At 43.6% G+C, this 23,346-nt stretch overlaps 1 protein-coding gene across 1 annotated transcript in view; it reads left to right on the top strand.

The window, feature by feature from the left end:
* Positions 1-18,825, top strand: part of LOC122619344 (nucleolysin TIA-1) — a 96,998-nt gene extending 78,173 nt beyond the window's left edge. The window contains exons 4-9 of the mRNA XM_043796210.1: positions 7,421-7,496; positions 15,896-15,998; positions 16,104-16,296; positions 17,928-18,272; positions 18,409-18,577; positions 18,635-18,825. Coding sequence (XP_043652145.1) covers positions 7,421-7,496; positions 15,896-15,998; positions 16,104-16,296; positions 17,928-18,272; positions 18,409-18,577; positions 18,635-18,676 — 928 coding nt within the window. The 3' untranslated portion in view covers positions 18,677-18,825. The remainder of the gene's footprint in view (positions 1-7,420; positions 7,497-15,895; positions 15,999-16,103; positions 16,297-17,927; positions 18,273-18,408; positions 18,578-18,634) is intronic.
* Positions 18,826-23,346: the final 4,521 nt, after the last annotated feature.

Genomic DNA, 23,346 nt, shown 5'->3' with positions numbered 1-23,346 from the left:
GGGCCGACCGTGTGTGGCATCATGCAGAAATCGGGGACAGCGTTAAAGTAGCCTTATCGCCCCGGCATCAGCTTCACTTGCAGCGGCCAACAACTTCAATGTGGACAGTTTGAAGCAGTTTTATTGACGTGTGTCCGGGCGTGGCCACAAGGGGGGGGAGGGGTCTGGATGCATGCATCCATGGATCCGTGGATCCATGCATTCAAGGAGATACATAAAGCGAGGGGCAGCAGGGTGTGGCAGGAGGTGCACTATTGCGTTATAAATAACGCCCTATTCATTCAGTCGGTCGGTTGGTTGGTGGGTAAATGCACTTCAGCGTTTAGCCTGCGGCTGGCATCGGTTAATGAAATTTATCCATTCTCACGGAAGCCTTAAAGTTTACGAGCAAGATTTTCAGCAATTGCTAGTGGTACTACTGGTAGAGATACTGCTACTGGCACTCTTGTCCCGAAGGACGAAGGCAGCGCAATAATTCATGTCAAATCAATGCCGAAAGGATGAGCGCGGCTAAAGCTATATCTTATATAATTTATTGAACACTCACACACACACACACACACACACACGGAAGGAAAGTTGCTGGATTTGCGTGTGTCTGTGGGACAACGGCGCCATTTTAATTTGATTTTACCAGTTTTTTTTTTTTGGGTTCCTGCTCAGCCCGTTTTGTCTGCCGCCGGCGTCGTTTTGGCCATATGTGACAGGACTGACCATTTAAGGATTTTAGCTGATGAGAATTCAACTAAGCGGACGCAAATTGAATAAAAAGAATGGCCGAATGTCAGGCAAAAGGAGCTGGCGCCCAAATGTAGGCAACGGAAATTTGGCAAATGGCAAATCAATTTCCCATTTGTGGGTAATAAGTTTAAGTATGATACAATGACATAAATGCTTTAAATACATAGTATTTAAATATGCCAACGATAACTTTATTTAAAATTGACGGTGATTGCGGTTTTACATAACTGTTAAAGTTGGCTTTATTATGATGATAAATCTGTTTAAGCAATTATATTCCGCTTCATTTCCATACATTTCTCAGAAAAATAGATTTTATCGCTTTCATAAAGCAGTTTTCCCTCTTATTTTTTCGGCTGACCGTCGAAGCATATTGTTTACCCTTCGTCCTTTACAAAGATCCTGCCATTGTCCGATGTGTACATGTGGTGTTCTTTGTGCGGTGCAGCTGTTGGTATTTCTGCGTGGTTTTTGGCGGTACTCTTTCGGTTTCTGTGTGTTTTTTTATGCTTTTCCTTTTTTGCCGGCACATCGTTTATTATGCCAAGCGAGAAATGCAATATTTTCTCCTGCGCCGCTACGTGGCCGACAAAAATATTTACAATTTGGCAGCGGCAGCGGCAGTGGCAGTGTCCCTTCAGCGCGCCACAGTGGAACCCCCACCACACCGCCGCCACCGCCACCGTCACCGCCACCATCACCACAGTGGAGCCACCATAACCATGCAGCGGCAGCTGCTATAGAAACGGAAGCCATAAAAGGAAGCGCACTCCATAAAAAAGGAGGCCACACACCATTCGGCTAAGCTCAAAAGCGGCAACTTCAATCTTTGAATGTTTTATTTACTGCAAAATCGATATGGCTTTTTGCCCCCCTCCCCCCGACACTTTGCGCTACGTGCTCGGGAAAAGAGTTGGGGTGCCAGGGGTTAAGGGGCGAGCGGGCTTAACACACAAGTGCCAAGCGTAACGAGTTGCATGCAAATTTCTCCTTTTTGTTTCTCGTTTTGTGCTCTGAAATATCAGCTCCGCCTCTTGCTCGCTCACTCTCTTTCCCTCTCTCTCTCTCTTTCTCTTCTCCAAAAGGAAATTTCAATAGCAAAGCGGGGAAAACCTCGGGAAAAGCGATTGCAGGGGGGTGGGGGGTGGGGGTCGAGCAGAGGCAAACGGGAAACGTTCAGTGTCCATGGCAAATCACACACCACATAATTTTCCCGCTGCACTGGAGACACACTCACTCACACTCGCACTCGCACTCACACTAACGCGCACTCACACACGCGCGTAATGGCTGGGCTGGAATTAGTGAGACAGTCGCTGCTGCCAGGATCCCCAGGCGCATTACGTATGCATGACGTTGGCAGGACGAAAAGGACGAGGAGCCCACCAAAGCAGCCGCGTCGCATCGTGAATGGCGTAAATGCCTGGACAGGAGCGGCTGGCTTCTGCTTCTGCTCCTCCCGAAAATAAGAGGAAAACTAGCAACACAAGTCAAGCAGTCGCATCCGCACCAGTCAAGCGATAGATGGCCCTCTATACACTGGGAAAAAAATGACTAAAAGTGAATGGGGCGCACTGAATAGAGGCTAGTTGAAGGCACTTAAGCGTTGCTCTTGCAAACTTAAATCTACGATTCATCGTAAAGAGTTTTTAGCACAAGAGGATGCTGGCTATTTCTCTCAGTGCTGGATTGAAAAGAAATGGAGAATGGATGAAGTTGGGGGTCAGGTCTCAATGCTGATTGCGATCGCTGCCGGTTTGGCCATTTTGGCCACGACTCCCCGACGTCGGGTCCCATGTTGATAATTCGAAATTTGTATTCCAATCTTCAAATTGTCTCCAAAATGGAATTGATTTTATGCAGATGAGCATGAAATTGTCTCAATGCGAGTTTTGCATGCTGGTGTAAATAAATGTAAAGATGTCCTGGCCAAGGGAACAAGGACAAGGACGTGATGAGCTCGACTTTTCTCCGCTTCTTTTTTTTTTTTCTTTGATTCCGATTCTGCTTGTTTTATTTTTTCTTCGGTTTGGCTCTGCCAGTTTTGGCCATTTCGCAGAGTGCATGCCGCATCAAAGATGCGACGTTTACGGATTTGTAATTCACAGCAATTCAGCACGGTCGCCGTTTGGATTCGGCAACCGGATGCCTCGAATCCAAATTTATTACTTAATTCTGTGGGAAAGTGGGAAAGTCAGATGCCACTGGCCGGAAAATCAAATCAAATAAAAGAAGGCAGCCGCAATGGAAAGCTCATAAAATGCTCCAAGAAATCCACTTTAAATATTTGGCTAACCAAAAAGCCAGAATTGAAGCTCCACCCACCCCTCATCCGATTTGTACCCATTTCGGAGCTCAAACAATGCGCTCGCTTGCATTTCATTTGAATTTACAACTGTATTCGGTATTTGAACGGGCGCTGAAGTAACTCTGCCACTCTGCCACGCCCCCCGTTCCACGCCGCCTCCGATCTGCAATCGAACAAGGAAATGGAAATCATCATCAGCCATCAGGGTTATCGGCGCAGAGGAAGCCAATAAAATGCAAGCACGAGACAAACACAAATCGAATAAAAATGCTTGGCGAAAAAATTCGCCATGGAAATTCAAAACTGGGAGGCGAAAAAAAAAAAAACCGAAATGCGGAATAACTGTGCGCAGTCAATAGCCCGATGTGTAAACATGGCCAACAAAAATATTTCAATATTTCAAACACGCAACTCAATGTCGATGATGATGCCAATGTCGGATGCTGGATGAGATGCGATGAGCTACCCATTCTCCATTCTTCTCGCTGCACCAACGTGGCCAAAAAGGAAATTGAAGGACAACCGCCATTCATTGATTTAGTGCCAGGGATTTTGACTTGGCTTCAGCTAATCCTGTAGATATATGTATACATATATACTCCATTCTATATTCTCCCTTGTGCTGTACGCGATATTATCGCTTTTCATTTGTTTGCACTGCTGAGTAATTTGTGTTTGCCATCGCTGTTGATGTGTTCAGCATGTCCTGCCAGCCCGATTCCTATCCCCTCCTTTCCTTTCCGATCGACCGATTTGTAAATTATATGTCTGCCAAGTGTGCCGATGGGGTGCAGATAATGCTCTTAAAGTGGCCAGGAAATTGCAAATTGCTGGTTAAGTTGCGTAGGCAAGTTACGCCCCAATAAATGTGTTACCAGTCCATGTCTTGGCCATTGTAGCCTTTCTTATGTCTATATTTGAATGGTAAGGTAAGCCAGGTAAGGTATTTGGATGGTAATGATAAGGCCATGCCAATGGCTACATGCAGAAGAATTATGGACGCCAACATTCAACTGTTTCCGTACTTATTTGTTGTCTTGCTAGAAACGTTACGTTCTCGATATCAAACTCATATTTTGTGTGTTTGCCACCGGGAAAAGCCCACTCAAACTCAAGAGCTATATCTCATGCAGTTATCAATGGGCTTACACTTCCCACTTTACCCCATTTCACCATTGTGGTGCACAAAAATCCCATGCATAAGTTTATTTCAGCCGGCCAACTTGGAAGCGTCTATAAATCATCTATGCAATTTTAATTCAAATACAAAAGAATTTCCCACACATGGCTGAGGGGCCGGAATGGGAGCTGCAGCTGCATTGCTGGCATAAACCAATTGCAAAGGCCAAAATAGCGAGGACTCCACAACTAATGCGCTCAGCGCGCACCGCAAACATTCCTTCGTCCTTTCGGCCCACAAATCCCCCCAAAAATAGATCGGGCCAAAAGCTACTCGAGTCCCGGGCCAAAGGCTTTGGGAATAAAGCCAAAAAAATATATATATATGTACGAGTATGTATGCAGTATAAATAACCGCATTTGTATGAGTGCGTGCGTGTACGAGTATGCGAAATATTTTGTTTAACGATTATAGTTTTATGCACTTAAGATAGCAAAATATTTTCCTTCTCCTCTCTGGTTAAATTTATTTTCGAGTATCAGGCACAGGGCTTAAGCCATAAGCAAAACTTTTGCCAATATTTGTAAAAAATATATTGATTGGCCACAGTCGAGAGCAAAAGAAGGGGAAACCGAAAGACGGAAAGGCTTATGGCCGTACATGTGCATACAGATCTTACTTATGCACATGCATTTATCCCCTTTCCCTAAGTGCTCTTCAACTTTTACCCTTTGACTTTCGAATTCAAATTGTTCTTCATTGTTGAGTGATACGACTCGAGAATCATTAGCTTGCCGTGTTCGAGAGACTGTAGGCTTAATGCTTAAATTGGTGTTAAAACTTTGGAGTGTGATACATGACACTACACAACAATAAATATAAACTTTCTTCGAAATTTAAATATATTTATTACTTTATTTATATTTTTTAGAATATTTAAGGCGCAAGTAAAGGGTATATTGCAATCACTTTGACATCAGACTTCCGTGGTTGTCTTTTGCATCTCCCGAGCGCCTCACACTTTCCCCAGCGACTGCGTCGCTCAATTCTTTGGACAAACATTGGGCACAGCTGGTGCCACGCCCCCAGAAGCCGATGTGCCCGCCCCCATTGGCTGCAGCCGTTGCCTGCAAGTTTCGCAAGCATTTCGTGCATGATAACAAACTGTGTGGCAAACGCAGTTCGAGGGCCATCGATGCTACTCCACGAAAATCTCTTGGCCCGGGGCACAAAGGTTGTGTTTGTTTTCTGTTAAATGTTCAAATATATTATTGCAGCCCCTACTATACTATACTATACTATACTATATGTACATGTGTGCGGAGCGAAGAGCACTTGCAGACATTTTCGAAGTTGTATTTACATGCAAGCAGGAAATTGTACACCATCCCCACGCCACTGTGATGTTGTGTCTGCATGTTAAAATATTCAAACAAAAACGTTATGAAAATATGAACTGTGATGTTTATCGATTGTGAAATATGATATACTCCGGGGAGATGGCGTTGGGTGGGTTACTTGGGCAGAGGTGGAGGTGCAGGTGGAGGTGGAGGTCTCCAAGGGAGTGCACATACTGTCCTGGCCTTTAATTTGTTAGCACAATCCTTCCCAATGGCAGTCAGCACCGCTGACAGGCAGCCAGGATGTGTGTGTTGCTGGCACTGAGAAAAACTTGCGCAGATTTCAGTTCTAAATCTGTACAAGCAAGAGACTAGAATTTAGTCGGGATGTTTTTACTTGTCGATATACAAAATAACTTAAATTCATTCAAATTGCTCACATCCATTGTGTCAGTGTATTGATATACATACACTGAAAGTGTTTGCCCTCCTGCTTGTATTGGTGTTGGCCATAAAGCCGTGTTTACTTGCGCCGGTCGGAAAACCTTTCGCCTGACCAAACCAGACAAACCTCGGCCCCGGGCAATCGCAGCCGAATTCCACTGGTAGCTAATAAATATTAAACTTTAATTAAATATGTTTTTTGTTCGATATTTATGTGTGCATCGACTGCATCGCGCTGGCTGCTGGCAATCGCATTGCAATTTCGCTTCTGGTCAGCCCACCCATAAATTCACAGCCTTGAAGCGGCCCACCAAAGCCAAAGCGCCAAAGGCCATTAAAATACGTTTCCTTCTTCTTTTTTTTTCGCCAGCCACTTAACATGGTGGGTGGGCAAAGGGGGGAGGGTAACACGGACTAAACTAAAACTCATATTAAAAATTGACTTTTATCGTGATTTACAATCAAGTTGGCCTTTTTTAAATGCCGTGGTCGACATGCGGGTTTTGCCTTGTTGGCCCCGTACACTTTCAAAAAAAATATACTATATAGAATATTTCGGGAAGTAATAAAACTAATGCTGCAAAGGAAAAAATGCTGATAATTAATGTGTTATTATTATAACAATATTCATTGCCATAATAAACATCTAAATTGAAATTGCAGGCATTTCATTTGCATAAATGCCTTTATAAACATTTCTTTTAAAAATGCATTTAAAATGGCCTCCACTTCTTTTCTGAATTTTCAGAGAACCCAAACTTTTTCGGAGTGGCCCAAACTGGTTGCCTAGTGGCTCCGCCAGCTTGTTGTTGCTGTTGCGGTTGGCCCTCACACTCGCACACACACATGGCCATGCATGGGTGTTGAAGCGAAAAGGGGGCTAAATATTTCTTCGTGGCTTAGGTTGGACGGGCCAACATATTTAAGCCGAATGCTGACGCCCGATTCTCGAGCAGCGTCCACGACATGGCACGACACGTGGTTTGGTGGTTTGGCGGGGCTACGGGTTTTCGGAATGGGATTGGTATTGAGTTTGAGAATGCGAATGGGAATGGGGATGGAGATGGAGATAGGGATTGGGGAATGGGGAATGGCGAATGGAGGCCGTGGCAAATCCCCTTGGCCACGCCCACTGAAACACCCTCGAAGGCGGTGGCTTGCACTCCATATCTCTGCACTTCCATTACGAAATCCCCCTTTCTCCGCCCAACGCCTCATATTTCCTCACACGTAATTCCATTGGATTTCCAATGTCGACATCGACTTTTGCTTCCCGACTTCAACTTGGCCTTTTAATTTGCTCAAGGGGTCCTGCCATCTTCACAGGACCTTTGCTGAACATTAAACAGATAACTCTAAATTACCCAAATAAATTATGTAAAGCTACCTTTTAATTGTTTCCCACTCTCGCTGGGAAAAGTTTTACCCGAGATTAAATATTTTTATGTTCTCCTTCTTTTCTTGCAGAGACTGCAGAGTTGTGCGCGATCCGCAGACGTTGAAATCAAAGGGCTATGGCTTTGTCAGCTTTGTCAAGAAATCGGTAAGCTATCGCAGAAGATTTGCAACATCAAAGGCTTCCTTCGCTGGCAATTAGAAATGTTTCAATCAAACTCGCATTAGTCGCTACACAAGTTTAATTCTCTAAGTAAGCACACAAAACACACACAAAAGCGCACAAAGGGGGAATTTGGCAAATGAAATCTTAATTAAAACAAGTGGAAACTTTAGCTGCAATCCCATTTGACGTTCCAGCAACTTAACATATCAAAAGACACCTGTGGCTTCGCCTACCTTTCCCAAAACCCCATCCTTACCCACTCCTTGGCCACGTTTGCTCAAGATATACATAAGCCAAAGAAAAGCCAAACGAAGCGCACACATTTTTAAGATTTAATGCATTCAGCTTTTCCTTTTCCCGGTTAACTGCCAAGGGGCGAGTATTTGATTTTATTCTCTTCCTCATGGACACACTCGTATATCAAAAGTGTGCGGCTCACGAATCTGTAATGTTTTTTTATGGCCACAGATGCAGCGAATCTCACGGGCTCCCGAGGCCAGAAAGAATAACCCGAAAAGAAACCACCCTTGGGGCACTGTAAACATTTACACATCATATTCAATATGTTTAAACCGCAACTGATAAGGGTCCAAGTGACTGCTGGCAGGACTCCATATCCCCATATCCCTGTGTGTATGTGTGTTGTGATTGAATTTCATGTGCCTAATAGGTAGAAAATTCGACAAAGAGGCAGAGAAGTCGGGAGAAGGGAGAACTTTACCCAATTTATGGAAGGTCCTTGTGGTTAAATCATGTCAAGAAACTGGTTCAGCTTTTGAAATTCAAGACTTCAAGATTTTTAAAAACTTTTTACATGAAAGAAACATTTTTTCCCGTGACTAGTTTTATAAAAGATGGTAAAACCTATGGGGTCTTTAATTTTTTACAACCATTTCCTCTTCTTCCGATGGGTTGGAAATGACGAAAATTCATAAAACGCATGGCATAAACATGGTTTAAATCATCAAAGGCTGCTGACTAAAGCCAAGTGAATTGCGTGTCAGCCAGTGGAGCAGAAAAAATTCGGTAGCTTAAGGCTTAGAACCCGAAACCAACCAAGCACACACGGAGATTTATGCTCACATGCGAGCGTACTTTGCGAAAAGCCAAATCAGTTGCCGGAGAAGGCGTAAAAGCCAAAGGTGCCGCTAGTCAATTAGGCGGCAAAATGTTCGAAATTATTAATTAAATTTTAATGCTAATGCCATCAAGTGTGCAGCCGACATGGCCCAATGATTTGGCAGGCAAGCCAATGATTTGTTTGACATCGAAGAGATGAGCGCGGATTTGCGCTGGAATGTGTCGTGTGCAAATACGACATAATCTCTGACACTTGGCTGCTGCCACGCCCCCTTCGATCGCCCGCCCAGCTGTCATTCGGCCATATATGTGTATATATAGATATATTTAAGCCAAAAACGAACACGCCGTTCGAAGCCTTTTGGCAAGTGACTTGTTTTAGTTGGAATTATGGCCAATGCGGCGTATACTTAATGCTTTTCCCCAGCTAACTAGTTAACTTTTTGTGCTGCAAGTGGGGAATGGGATGCCAATTTTCGAACTTTCTCGATTAGTTTCGATGCAAACGAAAAGAGGAAGAAGTGCAAACACACAAATGCATGCACACACACGCACACACACACTCACAGAGCAAATAGCAAACTCAAATATTTCAAATTAAGTTTCTCGACATGCGTTTTGTACACAGTCGGAACGCCCTAAGCCGCCACGCCCCCTTGTGCCTGAGTCCCGGCGTCGCTTGCAGCTGATTTAATGCAAATTTTATTTATGCGAAAAGTTTTATTAAATTTTTGTGCAAAGTTGATATTTTCTGTGGTTTTGCGGAAATTGAAAAGTTATTTTTCGAATGGCTTACTGCACACACACACACGCACACACACTCGCATACAGTCGCATGTGTGCGCATTGCAATGGCAACTGCAAGCGGAAAAGGAAGAAACAGTTTTCTTTCATTCAGCACTTCCGTTTGCCGGCGCATGAAATTTTGCCAATCGCCATGGCTTTGCATAAACCCAATGCCAAAATGCCAGATCTGCTCAAGCATCTCGAGAAATATTTAACGTAAATTGTTTGGCAACATGTTTTAAATAAACACCAGAGCATTACCTCTCCTCCCACGCCAGCTCCTTTTGCGCTTCTTCCTCCAGCGCGACGCATACAAATTGCCATAATTTAATAACCATCAAGGCAAGCTGAGCATTTGCATGGGGAGCTCTTCTCGGGAAGACGACGCCTGTCTGCGTGTCATTAGCATCATAAATCACAACAACAACGCCGGCGAGTACGAAAAAATTTACGCTAGCATTAAACGCAATAAACATGTCGATGGCAGGAGTGGAATACACATAGAGAAACCAGCATTCCATCAGCTGCACTTGTTACAGGCATAAATATTGTGTTTGTCTTGTAAGGAAGAAGCTATCTTTTCATATTATGCTCTAAGTATGATTGGAATATTACCTTATTTTTGCACACATTTTTATTTCCGTGCAGTACTTCCTGCTCCACCGGAAATGCTAATGCCTTTCGCCATTGCCGACGGCTTCTGTTATTGTCACACAGCCGAGGCATATTAACATATTATTGCACACTCACATGGCAAAAATAAAAGGCGATCAGCACATTCAGGAAGAGGAAATCACCGCCAGCTGCATCTTGAGTGGCTTTTCATTTTGACACAAAACTTATTTGCCAGCGTTATGGAGACAAAGGCAGGCTCAGGGCCCGCCCGAGATGCATTTAATCGCATTACGCCCACCGCCTTTGCCTCGTTTTGCTTTCGACGACAGATTTTTCGTTGTATAATGCACTTAAATTTATTTAAAAGTTGCCACAACACAAGAAGAAGATGGCAGCAGGGCCACAAAAATACAAATAAAAGAAATGCATGCAGCAGGAGGAGGATGATGATGAGGAGGAGGAGGCAAGCGAATTGACAATGTGTGCAGCGAACAAGATATAATGTCGACTTCCCGGCCACGCCCCCCATTCTTTTCATCATCTTCTTGTGCAGTTCATTGTTGCATTATTATCATTTGTTCTTATTGTTGTCGCTGCTGCCGTTGTCGCCGCGGCGCACAGAATGCCTGTGGTTAACCTCGCACCACCCAACCGCCCAATCTCCAAACAGCCCGCACCACCCAACCACCGAACCACCCAGTCGAATGGCAGTGGCGATGTTTCTTTTATGATTCCGTTGCGTGTTGCTCCTGCTGCCTGCTTGTCATGTGCATGTGCACTTAAATTAAAAAGCATTCCGCATACATTGGCCTTAATTTGCGCTACGTGCCGTCTTGCCAGAGCCAAAATTATCAGCCAGAAATATCAGCCACCACCATGAGATTGATTACCCCTTCGATGCTAACTCATTTTTTGGCCAGCTATTTATGTGTTCTTTAAATAAAATGAGTTTAGTCTACATACGAATAAACAAATCTCCAAACAAGCGTAAATCAATTAGCTTCAAAAGGACATTTCTCTATCGCAGGACATATGCAATCAAATCACAGCTAATTTATCAAACAGATTTCAACCCAATACCCGAAAACTCTTCCGATATTTCTGGCTGCCTTTAAAGTTTTTACCCCGCCCTAGAGCTTTTCAATTTATTTAATTTCAAGCCAGGCAATAAATTTGCTGAAGCGTACAAAACTCGGTTATAAATATAAATGGCCTGGACATTCATTTTATGCTTTCCATAATAATTCAGGAACTAGTGATTTGAGGGCGATGTAGGGACACCACGGCTTACAAACTGCCTACACACACACGCATAAGCTCAAGCCTCGCAGGCAGTAACTATAAAAAAAATGTTTGAATGGATGGGGGTTGGGGGAAACAACGGCCAGAGCTGACATACTCGTACATAAATAAATCCCATGGAATTATGCCTTGACAAAAATGCGTTCTAGCGTGAAATACTGATTTTTTGGTCAACAACTCCCACAACCCACCCAGAATCCCAATCGCCCAAAAATTTGGATGTGTGTGTGAGTGTGGTCAAAAATCGAAAAGCGTTTTGGGCCTAAGCGGAATGAAAACAGTTTTTACCGTTGACTGGGCCAGACAGATTCAAAGATGACTGGGCCTTATCTGCGCCCTTCGATGGCCAGAACATCATAATGCTGGATGTCGACCATCATTATCGTTCGAGAAGTCCGCAAATGGAAGAGCATTTTCACTGAGCAAACGATTTGCCACTTGAGTTATTTTATAAATATCAAAAAATCATCATCGGAACTGCGACTTGTGAACTGAGATGCTGGTGTTTTTTGGTCTTCTCTTTTTTGTTATCTGGACAGCTTTAATATTCAACTTGGGACTGGGAACTCGGATTGGAATTGGGATTGGGATTGGTTGGTTGGTTACATTCACGCTTATCTAAATAGCCACGTTAATGAATCTGACCGAAGAACAAAGCTAAACCAGCTTAGCAGGAGCTGGGAAGGCAAGAAAACCTTTTAGCCGATGAAAAAAACAAATAAGAAGGAATGGGCTTGGCCAACACTAAATACTGGACGTCTGCTACCTTTTTTAAGACAAAACGGTCGCCGTAAGAAAAGCCAGAACCCTCTTATTTTTCCTTGAATGTGTCCATGTGCCAAGGGTGTCGTCTATGTGCGGGCGTGGGATTATCCCCTTTTTGTGTGTCGAGCTGGCCTTTTTTCACCTTCTTTCGCAACAGTTTTTCCTTTTCCTTTTCCGCCTGGCCTTTTTCCGTTTTCGGCACAAGCCATTTCCTTATTGTTTTAATAAACATTTAAAATGTCTTGCTTTCGGCTTACGGTGTACGGTGTTTTTGTATATTTTGTACACACAAAACGTCAGCCGCAACCAGCGGCATCCCCCATTTTGTGGCGTTAGATAAAGGGTTCCTGATCCCGTCGAGATCCACATGAAAAGTATGACAAAACCCTTTTAAACCACTTAAAAATTCTTCAACTTACTTTTGCTTTTCTTCATTCGCTTAATGAAGGTATTTCGCCTTTTTGGTCTTGTTACCACCACACCCCCCACCCCCTGGAAACTTTGGTCCATCCCAACTCGTTGCCGTTGTTAGCCATGGTCAACGGTACGCAGCATTAAAGGATTCTGCGCCTTATCAAGTAATCAATATTTACAAAAGACCCGGCTCTCTCACTCTCGGTCCCAGTTGACTTTACACAAGTTTCGCTGAAAATTCAATCTGTACGCAACGCAAAATGTTCTTAAATTTGAGTGTCGCGGATGGGGAAAAGTTTTCAGCCAGCCATGTCCATGAAAATTAATTAACTTATCTCGAAGGCGGAAGTTGTCATTTAGAAAATTTTCCAGCGACAAGCAAAAACTTCGAAGCAGGCCTGAAGTTTTAATCAAAGGCGAGTTAAAACTTAAAACGCTATGAAAAATGGACCGTTCACGATTCCAGAAAAATATCTCACATATGCCATATGCATCATAGTGTTGAAGACTTTATCTCCCAAGTTAAGCTCATTTTTGTCCAGTGCACCACAAGTTAGTTGTCACAGCGACAGACCAGAAAACGATTCAAGTTTTCCTCCTATTAGCTGCAAATTTGCCATTCACCATTAATTAATTTCGCCCAGTCAACAAACAACAGCCAAAACCGCACACAAACAAAATGTGTCGCTCCAACTGCCAATGATGCGAAATGGGCCCAAAACCCAGGCCAGTTTCCATTGTCGTCTGTCTCCAGTCTTGAGCCAATGCCGTAGATTTGCAATTAGCCTAGGCATTTCGGCCAACAACAGTTTTGGTTTCGATTCGGTTGGCTTTTGGGTCGGACTTTCATAAATAGTTCGACAAGTCGTAGTGGGTGCCATATTGCGGTCGTCGGGTTTCCATTTTGAGCAAGATGAATTGGTAAATTACTTGAGAGGCTCTTGAGGCCCGAAATTGTGCTATAATCAAGTCATTAAGGGTGCTTGAAGATTTCTGTGTCGAGGTGGATTAACTTGGATATGACTTGGTGCCATTCGAACTTTTAGCAATGCAAAATTGCCCATGTTCAAGTATTAATGCTTTATATATTTTTTCAACCATTATTCTGTTCGCTTGCTTTCTGCGTTCACTAGCATCCACTTCCTGTTTTCTAAGCAATTTGCCACCAAAATGATTGATAAAGTTTCCTGGCTTCAAAGACTGGTCAAAGCTGGGAAAACTGGAAAAACTCGACCGAAAATGTCCGTTGCAGTTAGGACAAGTTTTTGCGTGTGTGTGCGTGTGTGTCTGGTCTTGGCCATTGCATTAGCCAGGGCCAAAGTTGTTCTAACAAACTCTCCGTCTCATTCCTCTAATCCACACACAATCATGGCAAGACAATTTTCATTGACACATGCGATTGCAATTGGAATTGGCAAAGAAGAAAGCGGCACAACTGCACTTGTAACTGCACTTGAAGTGTCTGTCCTTTGATAAGTCCTGAAGGATGTATCCCGCTGCGAAAGGACGAACAATCGGGCGCAACGCTGGGCTGGGCTTTAAGCTGGCGTAAAGTCATTGGTGAAATATTTAAATAACATTTCATGCCCGGCAGAAACCCTCGTCGCAGGACGAGGGCTGGGTATTGTGGTATTGTTTGCAGGACTTGTTCTTGTTGTGGTTGCCATTGCTGTCGTTATTGTTGTTGCCGTTTCTGCAGTGAGGGCACGTGAGTGTATATATATGTAATCAACGATGCGTATCGCTTAAAAAATGTAAAATTTATAGTTTATGCAAATATGAAAAATGCAACTGGCAATGCATAAAAATGCGCACGCACGCAAACTGAGCGACGTTGCCCGGGAACAAGCGCACACTGGCAAACATAGGACACACATACACACATCCTGGCACTCACACATTCAGACATTAAATTACGGACAAAGTTGGGCGACAGTTGCGTGGTTTATCGCTGACGGGGCAAGCACTCAATTGTTGACTCTTACTCAAGTGGTTAAATTACAGGGCCAAGAAAACCAATACACAGCAATTTACGCTGAGGGATTTTAAGCACCATGTAAGAGCTATTTAACAAACGACTTTAATGCGTCATTTTTATACATTTAACTGAGAACTGACTTTAGTTCTGAATGAGAATTGGAGCTAGGAAACAAAGATCAAATATGTTTAAGGATTGGAGAAGGTCTATAAACGCTTAGCAATTACAGACCCCTCGAATGAGATCTGCTCTTGAAAACCCTCGAAAGTTTTCCCCTTCTAAAGTTCGAGTCTGCTTTCGGTTTGAAAACGTCGTTTTTCAGCCGGTGCACGTCAACGCTGATTTCGAGCGCTGCACGTAGCCGCCACAAAGAGTAGGAAAATTAATGGAAAAAAAGAAAGGACGAAGGATGGAAGGTGGGTGGGTTGGTGGGCGGGCTGTTGTAGGTGCCTAGTTACAGTTGCTGCCAGCCGCAGTCGTATCCGGATGCGGATTCGACTTTGCCGCCATTTAAAGGACGTGCAATGAGCAGCTGCAGCGTCTGCAGCGCCGCAGATGCCATTATTGCATTGCATTGCTTTAGCCGGCTCCGCTCGCTTTCGGTCTTCGGTCTTTTGGTGTGCCGCAAGTAAATTGCTATGAAACGCCCACCACACATACACGGAAACACTCTCAAGCACACTCACACACACACACAGACACACACAAACACACACACACATACACATACACATACAATACACACGGGGAAAGCAGACTGCATGCAAGACCTCCTGGCAGTTGCAATCATTTCGGCATGAATCACGTTTGATACGCACGAATTACCTTTTATGCGAAATTGAAATTATAATTTGTGCACGGCCTTGTAAATGCTACGTATATAGCCCTGCCCTTTTCCTTTTCCTCCTCCACCGCCCACTTTCTCCCGCTTTTACTTTACTTTACACAAAACGCAGCCAAGGAAAATCAAAGAGCAGCAGCAACAATGTCGCCTGCTAACCACAAGGAGCAACTTTCCAACGCGATTGTTTTTCCACGTTCTTTTTTTTATTTTTTCATCGCCGCTTAGGCACTCAAAAAAATCATTATTACTCTTACATTTTCATAGTTTAAGTAATAAAAGTAAAACAGTTTAATCATTTTAAAGATCTCGCTAAGTTGTTTGGAATTTAATCTTGTTCTGCTTTCGTCGATAGAATTGCGACTAATTGAAGGATAATTATATTTTTCCAAGTGCTTGCCACTTTTGTTGCCTCTGCCTTAACACTTTCTGAGCTGTTTGTTTATAAATTTGGGGCTGGGATCCGTACTTAAAAACCAAGAGCAGTCTTTCGAGGCGACTTAGCAGCCGCCGTAAGCGGCTTAGGCGGCTAGACAAGCCCGCGTAAATGGAATGGGCTCTTAGCTAATTGCGCTCTCCATTTAATTTGGCTCGTTGCAGGAGGCGGAAACCGCCATCACTGCAATGAATGGCCAATGGCTGGGCTCGCGCTCGATACGCACAAATTGGGCCACCCGAAAGCCGCCGGCAACCAAGGCAGACAGTGAGTATCCCATTCCATCTGAATCACCAAGCATCAAGCACCATGCAATCCAACCCACCAATCTCTCAATCCCGCATCTCAATGTCACATCTCGCTCTTCCGCAGTGAACGCCAAGCCGCTGACCTTTGACGAGGTCTACAACCAGAGCAGCCCCACCAATTGCACTGTCTACTGTGGCGGCATCAACGGCGCCCTCTCCGGTTTCCTCAACGAGGAGATCCTGCAGAAGACCTTCTCGCCGTACGGCACAATACAGGAGATACGGGTCTTCAAGGACAAAGGATATGCATTCGTGCGGTAAGTGGACTGGAAAATATTTAAATACATACCAAATCTAAATAGATTACAAAATCTACTAAATGACTTATTTAAAAATATGTTATTAAGACGAAATATTAAAAATATTTCATTTAACAGTTTAACAAATTATTTATTTGTTTGTCAAATATGATTTCTTATTCCTATTATAATTTTACATTTGGTGTGCTTCCATATTTCCAAAGTACCCCGCCGCACAATGAGCGATCAGGCAATCGATCAAATAATGGAGCAATCTTCCCCCTTTTCAGTGTGCCCCCATAAGTGTGCTACATTAACCCTTTGTGGGCCGCCATTTTGATTTGCCGCCTGCATGGGTGTGCGTGTGCTGCGGTCTGCGGTGCGGTGTCATCGGTGTATTCTCATTGTCATCGTCGCCGTTGCACACACACCACACGCCACATGAATGTGTGCGTGGCCCCCATGCAAACCGCTCGCCGTTAATAAATCAACAACACTTTTACACTCGACAACAATAACAAGGCATGCAACAACAGCAACATCGAGAGGCAAATTTGAAGTTACAAACAGAACAATGAACCGCAATAACAGCGACGACAATGATGCCACGGCAAAGAGTAAAAACCAAAAAAAAAACGAGTAAAAACGCGGGGGGATAAGCCCCCAGCCAAGGAGTCGGTGGTGCAGGAGGTGCAGAGGTGGTTGGGTACCGGTGGTGCTGGTGGTGCCGGTGGTGGAGATCGCAGCTGCCGTCACGAATGCTGATAGGGTTTTAATGGCAGCCGTTGGCCCACGACGGACCGGGTTCACCCCACCGCAACCAAAAGGGCAGATACGGATAGGATTCACTCACTGAGAAAAAATATGGCTGGAACTGAAATTTTGATCATAAAAAACTATATCATTAATATGGCAATGTCTTATTCAAACAAGTTTAAACGAGTGCACTGTAACTTTATAAACAAACTTTATATTTTAGTTTATTAGTATTAGTAGCCTTTTTATTGTGAAGTGTACGTGTGAAGTGTGATGAGCGCGCGAGGGGTGGGCAACAAACGCATTGCAGTTACTGGCCATGTCCATGGGCGCCTTTTGTGCACTGCTCCAAAACTCATTTGTGTGTTGCAAACGTGATGCAAAAAAAGCGGCGAAGGGGAAAAGAAAGTCGAGGAGAAAGTGAGTGAAAGGGCGGAGGAGGGAGCAGAAGTCAGTAGTCAGGAGGCAGTAGGCAGGAGGCGGGAGGCGGAGCGTAGCGGAGGCATTGTTTGGCATTTTGTAACATAATGAGCTCGGGGACTACAAGTGCAGCAGCAGCTGTGGCAGAGTTGCTGCATCATTATAACCAATCCAGCAACAACGGAATAATTCCACAGACGCTTGTACCACTTTTGCGCTTTGTTGCCGCAGCGGGTTAAGCGGAAATTAAACCAGGCCAATCTGCTGCCTGCTTTCGAAAAACAAAAATCCAATAAGGGAAATGCTGCAGAAATATCTGATAGCTAATTATAAATTAAATGTTTTATTTTTTTAATTTCGTTGTTCCAATCTAATCACGTTTTTTAAGATAGTTATTTATAGTTATATGATATATGAACAAGAATTATTAAGAATAAATAAGAAAAACCAATTCGTTCTCCTCTCGTTCTCAGCTTCTCCACCAAGGAGGCGGCCACCCACGCCATCGTGGCCGTCAACAACACGGAGATCAACCAGCAGCCGGTGAAGTGTGCGTGGGGCAAGGAGAGTGGCGACCCCAACCACATGTCGGCCATTGCCGGTGGGGCCTTGGCCCAGGGATTCCCCTTCGGCTCGGCGGCCGCGGCGGCCGCAGCGGCTGCCTACGGACAGCAGGTGGCCGGATACTGGTACCCGCCGGCACCCACATATCCGGCGGCAGCCCCCGCCAGTGCCCTCCAGCCAGGACAGTTCCTGCAGGGCATGCAGGGATTCACCTACGGTCAATTCGCCGGCTACCAGCAGGCAGGATACATGGGGTGAGTTCGACATCTGTTTTTTTTGGGCAGAAAAGTAGCGTTAATACTGTAGTAAACACATAAATAAATACTTTTAAATATTTTGTGTTAGTTACTATGCCTTTATTTATGCCCTATTTGTTGTTTGCCACTTCAGAATGGGCGTGCAGCTGCCTGGCACCTGGCAGAGTGTGCCGCCCCAGCCTCAGCTGGCCAGTGCAGCGGCAGCCACTGCGCCGCAGATCACACAGAGTGTGGGCAGCGCACTGCCGCAGGCGGCCGGAGTGGTCGCCTATCCGATGCAGCAGTTCCAGGTCAGTCCACAGGTGAGTGCTCCAGGATTTCGATGATGTGGCGGTGCCTAACGATTGTACATCGTTTAGCTGGCGGAGGATGAGTGGCTGGCGCCCAGTCTGCTCGTGTAGCTGCCATGAGGGATGGCCATGTATCCCACACAGCAGCAGCACCAGCAGCAGCAGCAACAGCAACAGCATCAGCAGCAACAGCAGCAGCATCAGCAGCAGATGCTGCAGCAGCAACATGAGCAGCAGACGTCCGGGGAATATGTGAAGGAGCCGCCCTACCAAACGCAGCAGCAGCAGCACACACACAACCAGCATCAGCAGCAGCAGCAACACTATATCCACCAACTGTACTATCCATCGCACTGGGTGCAGCAGCAGCAGCAACAGCAACAGCAGCAACAGCAGCAGCAGCAGGTCGCAAACATCGAGCAGCAGGCGCAGCAACAACCACCAGTGGCTCAGGTTTATGGCATGTCCGACGTGTAGGAAGGTGCAATCTTACCCTAGATTAAGTATACGCCACGGCGACAGCAGCAACCACACAGGCCAGAAAGTGCAATAGTCGAAATCCAAAGTTGATCTAATCAATCGAAAACCAAAACCGGTTAACCCGAAAACCCGAAAACCAAAGTTTAAATGTGTGTTATTTGTGTCTATTTTTGAGGGACTTTCCTGCGGTTCGAGGAAGTCGCCCCAGTCGAAAAGAAGAAAAATATATTAATAATGAAAACACGAGAAGCTCTAAATGTATTTTAGTAGGTATAAACATATAGACGAGTATGTAGGTATGTATATACCAGAGTAAGAATAGAGTGGGTGCTACTAAGAAAGTGGTTATGATTTACCAGGGCTTACGTTTCACATAGCAAAAGAAAGCATAACAAACCGAAAGTAATATTTAAGCGTAGATATAAGCAAACAAACAAAAGGTTAAGACAAACATGTTTCGTTGACTGAGAACTCATTTTGGAAAATTGATCCCATCTTCGATATCTTCGAAATGCATAGAACCTATGATTTTCCAATAGATTCCATTACGATGATCATTTCACCGATATATCGATGTGCATAGGCCTAAGAATTAGCATGTAGTCAAGGGCCAGTCAAATGGTCCAGCATTAGCATTGATCAGTTGAGTCACGACTATGAGTGTTATCCAGCATTATCTAGAGAAATATCAAAGTAAATGTACTAACTGAGTCAAGCACCGACAACTAAACCGAACCCGAAAATGAAGAACACACCAGAAATCGCGTAGATAATTGCACTGAAAACCGAACGGATCGATTGAGCCAGAGAATATATATATATGTAGATGGACCCATGACTAGATCAAACTATATATCCTAAACGATACCCATAGAAGAGGCTACTACACTTACACACAGACAAGCACACGCATACGCAGGCACGCACAAAAGTCACACGTAAGGATCCTTATTCATGTATCTGTGTTTGTGTACCGTGTAAATGTATTAAGGTAACCTATAAGAAACTAAGGAAATAGCGAAATATTTAGAAAAGGATATGAAAGAAAAACGTGTAGCAAAAGCAAAATACAAATTGTAGTCAATGTGTAGCTAAGAATCGTAAGAGTAACTGTAACTGTAACACTATACACTAAAATGTAAACCTAAACACAATTATTTATGGTATTTACAAAGGCAAAACGGCTAGGAAACGGAAACGGAAAACGAATGCGAATACAAATTGTAAACTATTTTTTACATACCAAAGAAAACGAGAAAATTGAGAAAAACAAGTAATTCATAATGCAAAAACGGAGAAATCAAAATTAGAAATCTTTCAATTGGATAATCGTCGGAGTGGAGCCAAAAGAAGCGAGTCTAATTTCTATAAGTTGTGATGAGAGCAAATCGATGTTACGGACAAAGGAAACTGATTTATTTTTTCAACTTGGCATAACATGTTTTTGAAAGCCAACGACAAACTGTGCATCGACGGATGCATCACTTTACATATATACAAATCTATATATATACACCAATATATATATACAATGATAAATGTTATTTGAGCAGACAAGAAAACTGTGTGTCAGAGCAAGCTATGCGTAAATATAAATATAAATATAAATATATAAATAATGAAAATATATGGAAAATCAATGAAAATTAAATAAAATTGTAGCTGAACGTATGTTGGAAATGTTGGAAAATTATGGTAAAATTACGAAATAAATTTAATGAAACGGAAGAAGAAATCAGAAATACTCTACGACATATACATAATAGCATAATTATATTTAATTATATAAACATAGTTATGGTGTAAGCGAAAGAAATATAAATAAATGATTCAATGTTGTGTATGTACATATAAAAATATGAAAAAGGTATATCTAAAAAAAACATATAATTAAAAGCAAGATATATGTGCGCATAACAAAGGCAAACTAACTAAAAGGAAATTGTATTAATATTTGCATATACATGTAAAAACAAAATAAAAAACAAAGCCGAGTGCAAACAAAGCTGCAGGAGAGCATCTGTTTTTGCAAAGGCCCAGCGCAGACATATGATAGATCATTAAATAGCGCCCATCAGATCCGAACAACAACCAAACCCAGCAACTCGCCTATATAATTGCATTTGTGACAGCAGCAGGAAAATCGGAGAATGAAAAATAAACAACAAACAGAAACAGACAGTATGAAAAAGAGAATTATGAAAAGTGTGCAAGCAAAATGCCATAATTATGTTAAGCGCCTATCAAAAGCCTATCCAATTCAATCAAAACCGAACGAAGCCCCCGGAACAAACTCACAAACACACATTAATGCCCACACCAACACCCACGCAATCACACACACACACACATACACACACACACGCCCACACTTACGCACACTTGAGTGTGTGGCTGCAAACACGTTAATATATGCATAGAAAAAGGCGCTGCCAGCGATTGCAGCCGAGCAAGAGAGAAATAATCAAATAAAATGGAAAAATGTTAATCAAAAAACAGAAAAACAAAATTAAAAACAAATGCCTTGACGTCTTCTTATTTTCTTGGGCACTTGGAAGGGATTTTGAGATCTTAATTAGTGAGATTACTTCAAATTTATATACATTTCGATTATTAACATTTCTATGACTTATGGCCTATTATTGAGGCCAAGAATGATTTTCAGACAACTCGAAACCTGCATAATGGGTAATGGCTTAAAGAAGAATGCATTAATTGGCAGGAATCACACATCAATGCGTGAATGGATGGATTTGCAGAACTTCAAATTATCGGTGATGCCAGCCAGAGTTCTGTGGAATTATTTCAGCCCGATAAACTGCAAATGAATTTGCAATGCTAATTGGAAATAAGAGAAAATCTGCTCCAAAATCACCCAGCCCCCCATAATCGAGCCCCGAATGTTTCGATTCGAACTATTTTATTTTTCAGTACGAAAGTGCAACCACACCACACCACACACCACCCACCCCACCCACACTGCAATCGTCGCATGCCAGTCACGTAAAATCAAAATTCTTCCCCACATGTGAGTGCACACAAAAAAGGGAAAAAAAATACGAAAAAAATAGTGCAGAGAGAACACTGAAACACTGAAACGTCGCTGGCATTGCGGCTCATTGCACAACGGGAACTGTACAATTTCAATATTTTACTGCATTTTGCACTTTGGCCGTGTCTCTGGGCCTCCGTGTCCTCCGTGTCCTGCCCGCTGGCCTGCCAGTGCCGATGCCGATGCCATGGCCACACAAACAGCCATGTCCTGTTTAATATGCGCGCTCAAAATGGCACAGCGCGGCGAAATATAAATAAAACAAATAGGCCCCTTCCCTCCATAAAGTGCACATGTTACTCATACGCCCCGTTGGCCGCACAAACGCAAACGCAAACGCATCGAGCTCGAAATTGGTTGCACCACAGAAAAAAGGGTCGGGGCCAAAGTTTCGGTGGTGGCTCTCGAGTTAGGTGGAGCTGTAAGCTGTGCTTCTTAACAAACACTTGACTCCGCTTTACAACAGTTTTAGTGGATAATTCTTTATACTGCCCTGCCATGCAAAATATTCCGCAATAAAAACTAAGCGCATAAAATTTCACTGCATCATGTAGTGGCTCCGCTCCGGCTTTTGTTACTCATTTTTATATATGTATGTATATTTTTTTTCACCGTGCAGTGCATTAAGAACGCCAAAAGGACAACGGCAGAAGTGCACCTAAGCTGCCAAATATAAAAACTCTGAGTTTGCATGAAGATTTGCCGGGGCTTATTACGGCACAGGGAGTGGCACATCCTGCTACCAGACAGCCAGGACCTTAACGATGCCTGAATGCTGGCTGGGTTTCCTTTGTCTTTGTCTTTGGCCCCATTCCCCATTCCCCACTCCCCAATTCCCGCAATTCACCTTCCACCTTTTTATGCTCTTTTAATAGCACTTGTTTAGCAAGCAAACAACGCTGGCAACTTAAAAAACTCGCTCACACACACTAGCTGGATATTTTTATAGCAAAAGTTTGAGTGTTTGTCTGTTTTATTAACCGTGCCTGGCTGCCTAGCTGCCTGACTCCACGGCTCCATGGCGCTGCCAAAGTCAAAAGCCCAAGTTTTCGTCCTGTCTTATTCATAGCACACACACACAAACACACACACACACACACATGGAGTCACATGTGGAAGCTGCACTCGTGCTGCACCACCACCGCCATCAAAACTCCGGGGAAACATTTTTATGTGTGTGAGCCATCTTCGGCGGCGGCTGCTGCATTAATTGATTGCACTCTGCTGCCCGCGGATTGTGGTAAATAAA

Source organism: Drosophila teissieri, chromosome 3R, assembly GCF_016746235.2.
Source record: "Drosophila teissieri strain GT53w chromosome 3R, Prin_Dtei_1.1, whole genome shotgun sequence".
NCBI classification, from domain to species: domain Eukaryota; kingdom Metazoa; phylum Arthropoda; class Insecta; order Diptera; family Drosophilidae; genus Drosophila; species Drosophila teissieri.
Note: the sequence above shows the minus strand (reverse complement) of the source record. Positions and strands in the feature narration are given on the sequence as shown.